Source organism: Melanaphis sacchari, unplaced genomic scaffold (assembly GCF_002803265.2).
Source record: "Melanaphis sacchari strain LSU unplaced genomic scaffold, SCAv2.0 Contig92_pilon_pilon, whole genome shotgun sequence".
Classification (NCBI taxonomy): domain Eukaryota; kingdom Metazoa; phylum Arthropoda; class Insecta; order Hemiptera; family Aphididae; genus Melanaphis; species Melanaphis sacchari.
The window spans coordinates 465,708-481,290 of record NW_020271656.1 but is presented as its reverse complement, the minus strand read 5'-3'; the positions used below and the strand labels follow the sequence as shown (position 1 = coordinate 481,290).

At 22.3% G+C, this 15,583-nt stretch overlaps 2 protein-coding genes across 3 annotated transcripts; one reads left to right on the top strand and one right to left on the bottom strand.

Annotated features, from left to right (window-relative positions):
- Nucleotides 1-347: 347 nt before the first annotated feature.
- LOC112602970 (torsin-1A) lies at nt 348-5,462 on the top strand. The gene is made up of 6 exons (XM_025351356.1): nt 348-740; nt 1,206-1,477; nt 1,649-1,794; nt 2,140-2,288; nt 4,196-4,340; nt 5,258-5,462. Exons 1-6 carry the CDS (start codon nt 533-535, stop codon nt 5,370-5,372), a joined length of 1,035 nt encoding a protein of 344 aa, XP_025207141.1. The 5' UTR covers nt 348-532; the 3' UTR covers nt 5,373-5,462.
- Nucleotides 5,331-15,506, bottom strand: LOC112602962 (protein vav). 2 transcript variants are annotated; one of them, XM_025351343.1, is made up of 18 exons: nt 15,131-15,506; nt 13,092-13,267; nt 12,938-13,003; nt 12,577-12,718; nt 11,245-11,418; nt 10,973-11,176; nt 10,217-10,336; nt 10,017-10,133; nt 9,809-9,924; nt 9,619-9,667; nt 8,966-9,183; nt 8,653-8,770; nt 7,912-8,070; nt 6,217-6,272; nt 5,949-6,080; nt 5,729-5,878; nt 5,496-5,664; nt 5,331-5,429 (listed from the first exon to the last, which is right to left on the bottom strand). In XM_025351343.1, exons 1-18 carry the CDS (start codon nt 15,338-15,340, stop codon nt 5,352-5,354), a joined length of 2,454 nt encoding a protein of 817 aa, XP_025207128.1. In that variant the 5' UTR covers nt 15,341-15,506; the 3' UTR covers nt 5,331-5,351. The 2 variants fall into 2 exon arrangements, with proteins under 2 accessions (XP_025207128.1, XP_025207129.1); XM_025351344.1 differs by having other exon boundaries at nt 8,966-9,168.
- Nucleotides 15,507-15,583: the final 77 nt, after the last annotated feature.

The window sequence follows — 15,583 nt, the reverse complement described above, 5'->3', positions numbered from 1 at the left end:
AAAATAAATAACAGAAATAAATCTAATCCAAAACCATGATGTAAAATGAAATTTTAGTTTCTTGCGCCATTTATAAATTAATACCTAATTATAATGGTTTCAGGTTTGATTATAGAATAAGACGAACATTATAAATAAATAATAATATTATGTATAAAAGTAATTTAAAATTAACTCATTTTTATTTTTTATCTGTGTGTTTTATTTTTGGTGCTAACTTCATAGTAGTCGGTGTAAATTTCAAATTCATTATCTACTTATCGATATTAATATTGATAATAGAAGTTGATATTACAATAAACAACATTAATACAATTCAAAATTTGAACTTAATAGTTATATAGTAGTACTGAAGTATTTATTTTTGTTATTAGAATTACACACTGTAATTTGTTATGTTCAAAGTTGTCGCCACTATTTATTTACTTTACACCAAAAAATTATGTTTTTTTAAATTATTTAGTTTATATTTTAACAACTAACAAGTATTTTACTTTTAGCTAATATAATTTTAAATAAAAGTTGGTGCACCATGTTGTGTGGCCAATATTTTTCTTTATGTATCTTAAGTTGCTTATTTTTTCTCAACTCTACAACTGTCTATGGGTTAATAGATCCAATTACAGGAACTTTTGTTGTAGGAGCTTTTGTGACAGGATACTTTTTAAATAAATCAAATTATACATTTCCCGACATACTCCCTATTTTTGGTGGATGTCCTAATACATTTAATATTAAAGGTAAGATCAATTAAAATATAACATTTATTTATATTTTTACAGTAAAAATTAAATTACTACCTACCTATGTGGATTTTAATTTTTTTCTTAAATTTATCAATTTAGCTTTTAGCATATTATGAATACTTCTATTTGTCTTAATATTTTATGTTATCCAGAGTTACCTTGATGATTTTAAAGAAACCTCATTTATAAATAAGCTATTTTAGTGCTTATTGACTTTTTTGATGAATAATCAATTTTGAATTCACTACATTCCGAGATCCTCAATATTTTTTTTAATTTAGGATTGGTTGTTTCAATTCAAAAATTGCTTAAATATTATAATTGTATACATTATTAGCATTTATTTTTGCTTTAAAATACTAAGATTTCATCCCAAAAAAATCTCTTATTTATTATTTAAGTGTATTTAGTTAATAAGTTTTATATTTATATTATAATTTTACATTAATCCTTAAACAGAATTAGAACATTCCATGGAAAAAAGTTTTTTTGGGCAACATATAGCATCAAAAATAGTATTATCTGCTTTGGCAGGTAATTTATATCGTAGCAAAAATAACAAAAAACCATTAGTAATGTGTTTTCAAGGTTGGACTGGTTCTGGTAAAAATTTTTTATCAGAGGTAATTGCTAATCATATGTTCACTACGCCAAAAATAAAATCATTACGATATCATATTATTCTTGGACAATCGGATTTTGTTCACCATTCCAAAATTAATTATTATAAGGTAATTATTTTCTTTAAGTAATATATTCTTAATGTGTTTGTAACTAAAATAGTAGCAATCTACATTTTTTATGAACATTAAAATGTAAACTTTTGAAATAGGATTCTATATTTAATATTCATTCTTATCTAATATTCAAATATGTTTACTTAATATTTTTTAAAATTTCAGGAAAAACTTTATCATGATGTGAAATCCGCAATAAAATCATGTGGTACAAATGTATTCGTTTTTGATGAAGTGCATTTTATACCTATGGGTATATTAGACATACTAATACCTATTCTTGAAAATAATGATGCGTCTATTGATTCTAGGTAATGTAATAACTAATTCTGATATTTGTTCTAATTCTATAGATAAATTTAAAAAATTAAGATTTTGGGGGAAATTGTATAGCATTGGGGAATATATTGTTATAAAACAAATCACTGACAATTTTTTTTTAATTTCTAAACTATTAAATTCATAAAGTACCTAAAATACATATAGTTCATATAATTTAACATAAAATATTAAATTAATAGATACATTAAAAACTTGAGACACTGATTAAAAGATAAAAATCTTCTATTATGTTAAGTCTGCGAGAAAATGAAAACAATAAAATTAAATGAAAAATAAATTAAATAAATAATTGTTTTATTTTATTAATATTACAGGAATTCAATTTTTATATTTTTAACTAATGCAGGCGCTGATGCTATTGTGACTAAGTATTTAGATCTTTGGATTAATGGAATTTCAAGAGAGTCCATGAAAATTCAAGATTTTGATATTCTTTTACAAAAATCTGCTTTCAATGAAAAAGGTAAAACTTAAATTAATCATTATTTACGATAGTTAAAGCTTAATTACATTTATAAATTTCAATTAAAATAAATATATTTATTTAAAGTGTTCTAATTGTGTATTGCAGATTAAATTGTAGGCCTTAAGTAAAATTTATTTATAATAATAAAGAAAAGACAATTAAACAATTATTAAATATGTAGAAATATACTGTAAAGCCAAATTATTGATTATATAATAAACACATACATAAATATTTTTATTTTCAAATTATAAATGTTATTATTGTTATTGGTATTACAATGATGTGTTATTTTAGTTTTGTGTCTGTCATTACCTTATGAGATAGTAAAAATACTACGGTTTTCAACTTAGAGAGTTGTTTTTGGTAGCAAATTCTTGTATTTTTAAAATATTTAAAAAAAACTAGAATTTTCTAAATGTATTAACTCCTTTTGTGTTATTTATAGACATTAGGAATTTTTAATTTTGTAAATTAACACCGGTTGAAAACCACTGGTCTATTCTATGCTGTAGCTTATAGATACTATGATAACAAAATATATTTTGTAATCTTAGCTGATACTATCACTGAGAATTGTGGAATAAATCATGTACAATTTATAAGATGATTCTTTTATTAACTAACACTTATTATTTCAACATTTGTCAATGTTTTTGAAAATACTTTTTTTTCATATTTTTCAATCAAAATAAAACAATGTTTTTTATATTAAAATGTTTTAACTTTTTTGAATAGCAGCATGCATTTTTAATTTTGTTCTCCAAAGTAGAATATTTTATGTAGTATTTCATTACTAGGGCTCGGAAGTTGATGCATTTTGCATTTTTTTTGGAACTTTTTAGACGATGCTCTCCTGGCCACAAATTTGTTTCATAAGCATGTGAATCTAAATAACTAATTTTTATTTTGCATTTTTTTGCATTTTTTGCTGTTTATTCTATTTCTCCGTCTTACACAGTAAATTTTCGTCCACCAGTTTCAATAGTGTGCTTTTAGTTTTGAGATTAGAGTGAATAATTGACCTATAATCAAACTTTTAGTGAAAATCATTATCTGTGCTCTCTCGTTGGTTTTTACTATATTTTAATTTTTAGCGAGTTATAAGCATTTTCAAGTATTTAGATTTTTCATACTCATAACTCACTTAAAAATTTAAATATTGTAAAAAACCAATGAGAGAACACAGATAATTTTTCTTAAATAAAAGTTCGATAATAGGTCAATTCACTATAATACCAAAGCTAAAAGCACTATTGAAACTGGTAAACAAAAATTTACTATACTGTATATGTGTGTACGACGGAAACAACACATGTGGGTGTAACGTCCTCTTAAAATCAAAATTTAGACAAATACCTTACGAGTTATAATCTAGTAAAAAGTTGGTCTATTATTTCATTAAACTAAACTTTAAATACTTTTAATTCATAAATTATTTGTTCTGAATTTTGATTTTTTTGTATTGAAATATACTCTGAAAAATATTCTATCTCAGAATATGATATTAAAAATATATTTTATCTTTTGTAAAAATAAAAAATACTATATTATTTTAACTTGAAATTATGTAAAACATTGTTTCCAAAAACATTAATAGATTTTGAAATAATGAGCATTGTTTAATAAAAGAATTACTCAGTATAATAAATATTAAATAATAAATAAATTTATCATTGAATTCAAATTTAACACATTCATTATAGTAATTTATCTCAATGACAACTGACAAGTTATACTCAACATTGTAAAATGATTACCTGCTTTCCCTTTGTTTTGGAATTGAATGATAAATGTTTTAAGACTTAATTTAAAATAAAATAAATGTTTTTAAAAGTTTTAGAGATAATTTTATAGATATATATTTAAATGATTAATTATATTAATATATATCATTTTAATAGGAGGGTTGATGAAAAGTGGAATAATAGATTCTCATATTATTGATCATTATGTTCCATTTTTACCACTTGAAAAAGTTCATGTAGTAAAATGTATTGAGGCAGAATTTAAAAACTTGAACAAACATCTGGATTCCAAAACAAAAAGGTAATATAATTATTATTAATCAGTGATAATAAATTGTAATCTATCATTTATTTGTCTATATTTTTAACAACATTATATTGATTTAATAAACTAAAAGCCACAGGCTAATGTATAAATATTTAAAAATATTATAATTACATAATATAGTTCATACATTTATACATATTTTATCTATATATAGTATGTATAAATCACTATGTTTAAAAAAATTTCTCTAAATTAAAAAATTAGGAAGAGCACATTATTTTTATTATATATTTAAATATTTTAATGTTCCGTGAACTCAAACAATTATTGATTAACATAAATACACAAATAGGGGCTAAACTATGAAAGTTAAAAATATAAACATTATAAGTATTGGTTACTACTTGCTTTGAAACTTATATTTTCTTATATTTTCCTATATTTTATTATAAATAAATTTATTTAATATAATTTTTATATACTTAACTATACTTATTAATTATATACCATATACAATCATTAATATTGAAATTTCTCAACATAAATATACTATTTTTAAATTATAAAAATGCTTAATAATAATTAATGACACAGTTTTTTTTTTTACAATATGACTAAAAAAGTAAAAAAATATATTTATAAGCGTTTGGTATGTTAAAACATTTTAAATTGTGAACACAACTTTAATATATATTTTATTTTTACAAAATTATAAATATTTATTTAAATATATTTCTTATAGGCTCTAGCACATAAAATAAAATATTGTTCATTACCAGCTTAATAAATTTAAATATCAATGATGAATTTTAAATTTATTAAATTGATGTGAAATTATTAATGTATATAATATAACATTTTTGAGATTCATTAAAGAAAAAATATACATAACTATGTATAGCATTGATTATTTGTAAAATTTAATTAATATACTACGCACTTTTTTTCAGTGAAATATTGCAGATGATTCCGTTTGGTCCCGAGCCTCATAACTTATTTTCTTCTTCTGGTTGTAAAAGAATTAATCAATTTGTTGCATCCCAATCAAATTTTAATTTGGTTTGATATTTTTAAAGTATACTGTGAGTGTTCTTGTACATACACTTTTGGAAAAAAACCAATCTGAAAATAAATTATGAAATATATATTTTTAAATGTTTTGTAATCATTGAAAAGTTTTATTATTACTTTATCTCCTATTTGTCCTTTCCACCATCCTTTTTGATCTCCTTCTTTGCTCAAAATTTTTAATGTACATCCTTCTTTTAATGGTAACTGGTTTGATTCAGTGGGAGAAAAATTATACTTAGCTATGGCAAGTATTCGACAAAATGGCCATTTTAATTTTATGTCCAATCTATTTAATCAACAGTTAAGTAGAATTATTAAAAATATATTATTTTTCAATTAAATTGACATACCCAGTAAAATTTTCACTCAAACTATTACGTTCATAAAAACTAACTAATTCAACAAGGTTGGGGAAAAACCGTTTTTCTGATAAATAAAAACTGCTAATTCCATCTTCTAATCTTTCACATATTTTCATATGCTTTACTTGGTTATTTGATCTAAATATTAATTACATATATTACATAAAGTATACTTATAATTTTAATGAGTAATTGTAAAATAGTATACTTTAAACTTAATGCATAAACAGTTTCTACTGGTCTAGTAGGTCCTTGTGGTCGTATTCGTACTAAATAGGTACCACCAGATTCACTTTCCAATAGATTTGTTGCTCGATCTCTATCCATTTCTCCAACAAACCTAAATAATTTAATAATTTATTAAAGTACTTTTCATAAATATAAATTAAATCTTAGGGTTTTGTTGTGCATAGGTTCAAATTGCTGATTTGTGTTACTTGGATTTTTAGTTTTTAATTAATATATATAAAACTTGCCACAAATGTTCTGTCAAAGTATCATTGTCTGACCAATTCCTTGTCCAATCTGGTGACTAAAATAAATAATTATTTTTTTCGAATTATTGTATTTTTAATAATAGAAATAATACATATATATATATTTACAATGAATTTATTTTTTATTTTATTATATTAATTGCACTGAAAATAAAACAAAATTAACTAGCTACAACTAATATTACGATAAAAGCATAATCTGAGTCTATAATACTTAATGTATATGCTAGTGATGGGAATAATCGAGTGATTAATAAGTAATAAACTAATAACCAAATTATTTATTTGAATAAATTATAATTAACATTTGAAATTACTTAAATTCGTTAATAATGTTCATATAAATAATTGAATAATAATCTATTAACATTTAATATTGAAATATTGAATTTTGAGTATAAAGTAAATTTATTTTCATAACTTTTATTTAATTGTAAAGCTAAATTTTTTTAATCGCATACAGCAATACAAAATGCTATGTATCACATATCATATAATGTTGATGTAAATAATTAATTTTTACTTATTAGTAATTTATACTCTATAGTATCTACTGTTTATTACTACTTATAAACATTAAATACTAATGATCATTTTTAAATAATTAATTAATGATCATTTGAATGTTTATGATAATGAATGATCAATTAGTTTTAAATTAATTGAATGATTCAACTAATCTCATCACTAGTATAAATAGTAATTCACTAAGCATATTCAATTCTTTTTTTTTCTTTAATAACATAGTTATGAAAAAAATTATTCTTGGAATTTTTAATATACTTAACGACCATATTTTAAAATTCTTGAGATAATTTTTAATACATAAAGAGTGTTTTTTGGAGATTTGTATCTACAGAAAATTATTTAGTGGATAATTTTTCTGAAATTATGTACTTAGTTAAAAATTTGAATGAATAGTTTTTCAATTCATTTAAAAACTAGTGAGCATGCATAGTAAATCATACCCTTTAATTTTGATATAACGAGAAAATTATTCATTGTTTTAATGTTAATAAATTGGTTTTTAATCATAAGCTTAAAGTAATAAATAAGTTGTTAAGAGGACGTCGCACCCACATGTGTTGTCTCCGTCTTATACACTTATGACATAGTAAAATTTCGTCCGCCAGTTTCAATATTTGTGCTTTTAGTTTTGATATTAGAGTGAATTAATCTATTATCAAAGTTTTAATCAAAATCATTATCTGAGTTTTCTCGTTGGATTTTACAATTTTTTAGTTTTTAAGTGAGTTATGAGTATGAAAAATATAAATACTTGTAAAAACCAATGAGAGAACACAGACAATGTTCTTAATTAAAAATTTTGAATAATAGGTCAATTCACTCAAATATCAAAACTAAAAGCACATTATTGAAACTAGCGAAAGAAAATGTACTATATAATATGTGTGTAAAACGGAAACAACACATGTGAGTATAACGTCCTCTTAAAAATAATTTGCAAAAGTAAATAATAATCATAATATTTTAAATTAGTCTAATGAGCAAAATAATAAAATATTAAATATATTATATTAGTTAAACCACCTTAACAAAAAATTGATTTAAATTATATTTGATGATTAAATGCATAACTTTTTTTAATTTTTTTTATAATTAATAATAAAAAGATTTATTTCATTCTAAATTAAAAACAACATAGATTCATACTCTGTGTCGTTGATTGAAACTAGTATTATCAGCTGGAAATCGATTGGAAAACATTGCATTATGAGTGGTAGTCGATTGTGGACTAATTAAACCACACCTCCCTGATTCTGGTATGCATGATTTATGAACACTGATAAAACATTCTTCGCATTTGTAACCCTATAAAAATAAAATATTCATCAGAAGGGCCCAAATTTATATACCCTAAAAACCTTAGAAATATGCATTTATGCTCTATTTTATAGAAATATACCTTATAAAATAAAAAAATATACAAAAAAAAATCGATTGAAAAAAAGTCTTTTATTTTCATTAAATATAAATAAATAAAATTGAATGAAAGTTATGCGTATTCAGATCACAACAAACGAGACTAATGTATGATTCACTAAAACTTACTCAATAAAAAATGACTACTTGTCTTGATAGACTCGGATAAGATAGAAAACGACTTTGCCAAATTACATAGACTATATATATATATGTTATTTTAATTAAAATAAACAAAATATTACATATTATGCATTTAAAAACTATATATATGCAATAAAAAAAAATCGTAAAATACAGAAATATGCAAAATAAAACTTTATATTTTGGATCTATTGACTACAAATTAAACTTACAGCTCAGCTAGCTATTTTTTGGCCTGTTTAGAAAAAATATGTAAATGCATATAAATCTGGATTCTATTCATTAGATACGTGACTAGAAAACCAATAAAATATAATAATACTTTACCTGAAATATACAGCCTTTTAAGTATTTTGAACAATGATAACATACAGTTGGTATGTCAAATGTTTGCATTACAAATTTGTGACTTGTAGAACTGCACACTGATGGCTCAATATTATCCCTAAAAAATAGTTTTTATTTTTATAAATAATTAACAAAAATGTATTATGTTAATTAATTTTAAAAACTTGATACATAACTATTTTCCTCGATAATTTGGAATAAATTGATTATTAAAATTGAATTAAATAAATTATATTTATTATTAACTTTTTTTAAATATTTATAATAAATTATGTTGTTAACGTTTTCTTACATAGCATCCTTAATAGCCTTCATAAATTTCATCTGAAGTTCTTCAGATCTAGCATAAAATGTAAATACAGTGCTTTCTGACTTGTGAACCATGTGAAACTGATGAGACCATCGATTTTCTCTGTATAAGAATTTGCGACTAGTATAATCTTCAAGACGATATTGTGATATAAGAAGTGATTGCTTATAAGAATATTGATCACTCTGGAAACCAATGAACTAAATATGTCAAAATAAAACTTTATTATATTAATAATTTTTCACATTTATGGATTATTTATTTAAGTTTAATATTTTTGAAATAATAAAATTTTAAAATCTAGTTAAGAATAATTAAAAATTAAGGAAGTGAAGAAACTATTTTCACGTAAACACCATGAAAAATTCAGATTTGTTTTTTAAAATGCTATTGTTTTATTAAATAAATTTTTAAATTGAATAATAGATGTATACAATTGAAACAAAAAAAAAAAAAAAATCAACACTTGCAATAAAAATTTATCTTTAGATAAGTAATTTCTGTTGAATTTTTAAAATTTTATATACTAAGGTAATTTTGCAAGAAAAAAAAAGTATGCAATGATAAATATTAATCAATATAAGTGCATAATTAAAAGTAATAAAAATAAATACATAGAGACCAATTTAACTTACTTTAGTTGATTTGCAAATTAAGACAACTTGATCAAAAATGAAAACATATCTACAAAAATAAAAATTATAAAATATCTACATACAAGCAAAAAAAAATAATTAAAAATCAAACATTTACTAACATGCACAATACATTACTACACCAAACAAAGATTAAATTAAAATATACATTTTAAATTAATTAAATTACCTGGGTTTTAATTTTTGATCATTATGAGCTTTTATTTTTAATTCACCATCAGCAATTAAATGGCCATAGTTTTTCAATTCTGTCATTCCAACAACATCCCAATCAACAATACTTTTCTAAAAAAGAAATTTTTTATAAAAATCATTGAAAATTACAATATATTTTATGTTATGCATTTTTAACAATAATGGGTGTAAATAATTATTACTTGAACATCATTCATGATTTGCAAAGTATCACTGTCTCTCTTAACTTCATTTATATATTGAGCTATGTCTATCATACACTCTTTAGCCCATTCTAATCCTGGAAGATCTTTATGTGTCTAATTTTTAATCATATAAATGTTAATATATATATATATATATATATTCATATTTTTTTAGTACATAATTTTTTATATTATACCTGTGGAGTATCATGTATTAGTTTATCTAATAATAAATGGTATTTAAGTATCCTTTGCATTGGCACAGACAAAATGTCTCGTAGTTTAAATTTTCCATTATTAGCTTCTTCTTGGCATCGCTAAAAAATGTAATTAATTTCATTATCATTTTTAAAAAAACATTTTTTTAAATTTGAATAAAAAAATTATTTTGCTACATTAAAAATATTACATAACTAGTAGTTTAATTAGAAAAATGTAATATATAAAGGTGGTGTACACCTAAAAATTTAATAACATAATATATAATTTAGAAATATTAGATAACATATAGCAGGGGTGGCGAACCTACGGCATACGTGCCAGAGGTGGCACATTGGACAAATTTCAATGACACGTGAAAAATTAAAATTATAAAAAATAATGCTATTTATAGAATGTTAGTTATAAGAAATTCAAAAAAATAAATTATGTTTAAAAATTATAATATTCCTTTGTAAAATATATTATATTATTATATTACTACTATATTTATCATGTAACTTTATTTTTATTCTTAGAAAATATAATTTCCTTTGGGCACGTGAAAAATTTTTAAAGCCTTGATTTGAAAAATTTTACACTTTATCTAAAAAAGGTTTGCCACCTCTGACATATTTTTAAGAAGGTAGAACATGAAATGACTGATAAATTTTGTTGAAAACAGAAGAGTTAACAAGATAAATAAGTATGTAAATAATATAAAATATAAATTATTATAATCTATTAAATCATACATTAACTTCTCTATTAATATGTTCATTTTGGTTGCATATGTCTTGTATTCGATCTTGAGCTGTGGTAAGATTAGCACAGTAATCTGCATAAACTAGAAACTTATCCTTCCAATTAAGGAAGACATCAGATAGCCTTAAGGAGCTAAACTGTGAACATGATTTTATTAAATCCAAATGAAATTCCTTGTGTATTTCATGAAGCTCCTGAGTACATTATATTAATAATAAATAAAATATTTAAAAAAAAATTTCAAGTTTTGTTTAAAGCTTACTTTTATTCCTTGAAATATTGTACAGAAGTCATCTTCTTTCATTATTTTTATAAGTGGTTTAATAAAGCAATTTAACAGTGTTTGCAATACATCAACATAATTTTTTTCAGTTTCAACTAATTCATTTATGACATAATCTCTTTTTTCAGTAATTTGTTGAGGAACTACAGGATTCTAAAATAAGTATCAAAGTATAAAAATAAGTGAAGTTAAAAATGTACATCATAATGCATATAGATACAAATGTACAATTTTATTATAACTGTAATCTTTTTACAAATTTAGATCAATAAATCAAATTATATTTCATAAATATATAGTTTTTATCTATATCTTTTTCTCATAACCCATAAGCTTTATATTCTGTATTTGTATAGAAGTCTTAGTACATTTTAAACATTTTTGATTGTAATATCTTCTGCCATAACTTTCTCTTTTATTTTCATAAATATTTTCACAATCATTATTTTTTTGAACATGCTCAAACTTTCTTTAACCCTCCTTTCTTCTTAAATAACTTCCTCTTGATATATACATAAATTACATAAACAATCAGAGTTAAATCACATTCATACAATTAATTATATTCAATAAAAGAAAATAATAATTATAATAAATAACATTCTATTAGATAATGTAGACATAAAGTACTAAATGAAAACATAAGTATTAGGTATTATTAATAAATTAAAATTATGTATGATAACATAATGACTAAAATAAATTGTAATTAAAATTGTAGAGAATCCATTTATTAATTTGTTATGTAATAGTAAGTTAATTAATTTAGTTCTTAGAAATTCATATTGCTTTTGTGTAGGTGCTTTTTAGTTACAATTAATAGCAAAATTGTTGTTAGCACATTTAGTTTATTTCCACAAAATACCAAGTAATTATATAGATTACTGAACAGTGGTTTTTTAGAAAAATAAGTACAGACATTAATATATATTTCTATTTTAAGTTTATCTTAAAAGTTACTATTTATTTTATTTATTTGTTGTTGGTAGTTGATTAATAGCTACACAAGATATAAAATATATTCAGAAAATAAAAAATAAAAAATATTGACTCAATTGCAGATTTTAAGCCATATTAGCAGTTTTAATTTATTTTTGGCAAGCCAAAAAAGGTATTTTCAAAAAGTAGGTATAAATTCCAATCTGGCGCTGTTCCCCTTATACCAAATTACCCACCTATTCTAACTCAGTTACCTCTTTGTAAGTATTTAACTTAATTAAATATATAAATAAATATTAAAAAATCACTAAAATATATCAATGGATTTTTAAAATAGAAAAATGTAATAATTAATAATATTCAATAATTTACCTCTGATATAGACAGTGAAGATTGAATGTCAATTGCACATAAATCATGATAAATTTCTTCATTTCGAATATGAGTATCATAACTGGTGTATTCATTTTCATGAAAAGAATCTAATAAAGCACTTCTTGAAGATACAAGGTCTCTAAAATATAATTTTAAAATTTATTTTAAATAACAATCATTAGTTTATCAAAATTATTGTAATGGGTATTATGAAAATGAACAAACAAACATTTTGAATAATCAACTTATTAACCATAAAAGATATAGAATTATAAAAGTTATTATTTTGAATAAATCAAAAGATATATTTTCATACAATACCCATTACTAAATATATATATAAAATAATATAAATTACAATGAATTTATGTTTCTGTATAAGTCTTCTTGTGATAATGTTCTTGGTTTAGTAACAATAAATCCACTGCAACCAAAAAGTATAAGAAAAAAAAAAATGTAATTTTAAGAAAAAAATATAAAATAAAATAATATTTGTTAAAAAATATACATACGGTATATGAAGTCTTTGTAATTTCTGAGTTTGTGATAGAATCGATAATGTACGAATAACTTTGAAAAAGTCAGATAGTTCAAACAATATAATTGGATCAAATAGATCATATTCCTTAACATCAAAAACTTCTTGACATACTTGCAGAAATGTTTTTATGTTTCGTAAACATAAGAACTAAATAATAATAATAATAATAATAATGATAATAATAATGCCTATATACAAATAGAAAGTATTATAAACTTATTTACTGTAGAAAACAATATAATTATTTTCATGAAAGTAAATAATTTTTATTTATATTTAAACTTTAGTGTATCTAGAAGTTTATACAGAGAATATTTTTTTGAAATAAAATAAATTGTGTGAGCATATTTATGTACTGCACAATAGTACATAATACATAAGTTTAATATAAATTTTAAAAACTAAGTCTGGGTGAACTAAAACAATTTATTTACTGATAACAATTAATTATACATAATCTAATATCAATAATTTTTCATTAGAGTTTAAAAGTTATAAGTGAAAATTACTAAAGGCAGGGAATGAATTTTAATTATGCAAAATAGAAAATTTCAAATTTTTTATTTAAAAAAAACATTAATAATTCTTGAAATAATAAACAGAAAACAAATTAAAAATTAAAAAAAATAGTATTTAAATATTTTTTGTAAAATAGAAAACATATTGTTACATGGTTGCTGTTTATAACATTTATGGACATGAGGTTCAGTTCTTTAGAAAATTTAAAATCACTAGGAATAATTTAGATGTATCCAAATACATTAAAACAAAAAAGATTTTAAGATTTAAATTTTCCCTTATCATTTCAAAAAAAAATTATTATAATGCATATATTTTGAAATAATTTAGTAGGTATTTAAAATATTATGGTGCAGAGATTTCAATTTTGCCATACATATACACTTATCATTATTAAACTTCACATCACCAAAGTATTTATTTTAAAAAGAAATATAAGTATAAATAGCAATATATTGGTAAAGTGATGATCGCAAGTAACAAAAATAATCTTTTATTAAATAAATAATAAATAGGTGTGTAAAATTAATTTAAAATGTTTTTTCAATATTTTTCACACTTTACCTAAAAAATTTATTCAGTTATAGACACTTGTGGAGCTTCAAAGTGAGGCATAAACTGTATATAAATAGAATCAAAGACTTAAACAAAAATTAACTTCCAGATAATATGTAATTATCTACAATTTATAAAATACCATGTTATTTTTATTTAATTAACGATACTTCTTGGAATTTTGTCTAGAAAAATTCTCTTAGACATTGTAGTGTGCTCGGGTTGGGTTGATTGGGTTTTAGCCCCACCTGACCTTTATTTTTTATACATAAGTAGGTACTTGATACCTAAGAAAGTAATAAGATGTTATAGTCGTAGAAAATTGATAACAAAAGAAATCAAAATCATAAATATTTACACGATTAAAGATACACTGGTTGCTCATAGACATAATTTTTTTCTTCTGTGATAATGACGAGAGGAGAATAGGTGGTCAGATTGAATTTAGTCGCGATATCTGACTCAGAAGTCTGCACATATCTATGCTCTTAGTACAATATAATCTATTGCATAAAATGCTTTTAAATTAATAAAACTTAATAAATTAAATTTTTATAAATGTATAAGTTGGTTATGTTTCCCCTATGATCCTACCTATTTTACTATGGATATTTTCCTATTATTTAATATAATATAACTAATCACAAATAACAATCATATCAAAATAATGGATATTTTATTAGTAAATTGGTTTTTTAATCATCAAATTTTAAATAAATAAGTACCTATAATTCAGTAATTTAATAACAATAAAATTAATTTTAATTTTAATTTAATTGGTAATCATACATGAAGGTTTTTGGATATTATACTCTGTTTTTATAAAATTTTACACCATGATATGGTGAATTTATCTACCATAATATCAATTTATGAATGTGAAACATGTATGTGCAATTTTATTAATACATTTGATTAATTTTTCTAAATCATTACTTGGGCCATTTGTGGTTTTTGATTTATATCTTTTGTTGCAAGACATCCTGGCTCCAGAATGTTTAAAAGATTGCATAAAATTACTCCATCTCTAAGTGTATGTGCTAAATCATCGATTGTAGATTCTGGCCAATTGACTTTATGATCAGCTCTGATCGCGCCACACCTTGTTAGCCAATTGGTGCATTCACGCCAACCACCGTTTGCCATGACAGCATCAACGAGATACAGTTGCAAATAAATAAATGTTCATAATAAGAACTAGAAATATGTTGGAAAAGTAAAAGTAAAAAAAAACGAAAGGATTAAATTAATGTCAACACAATTTTTGATTAACGACAACAATCAACTTGTTGAATGTTTATTTTGGTTCGATTGATAGAATGATACGTAACTTCCTGCTGATAACGAACAAGTGCCTATTAACAGTGTAGCTATACACGAACACCTTAT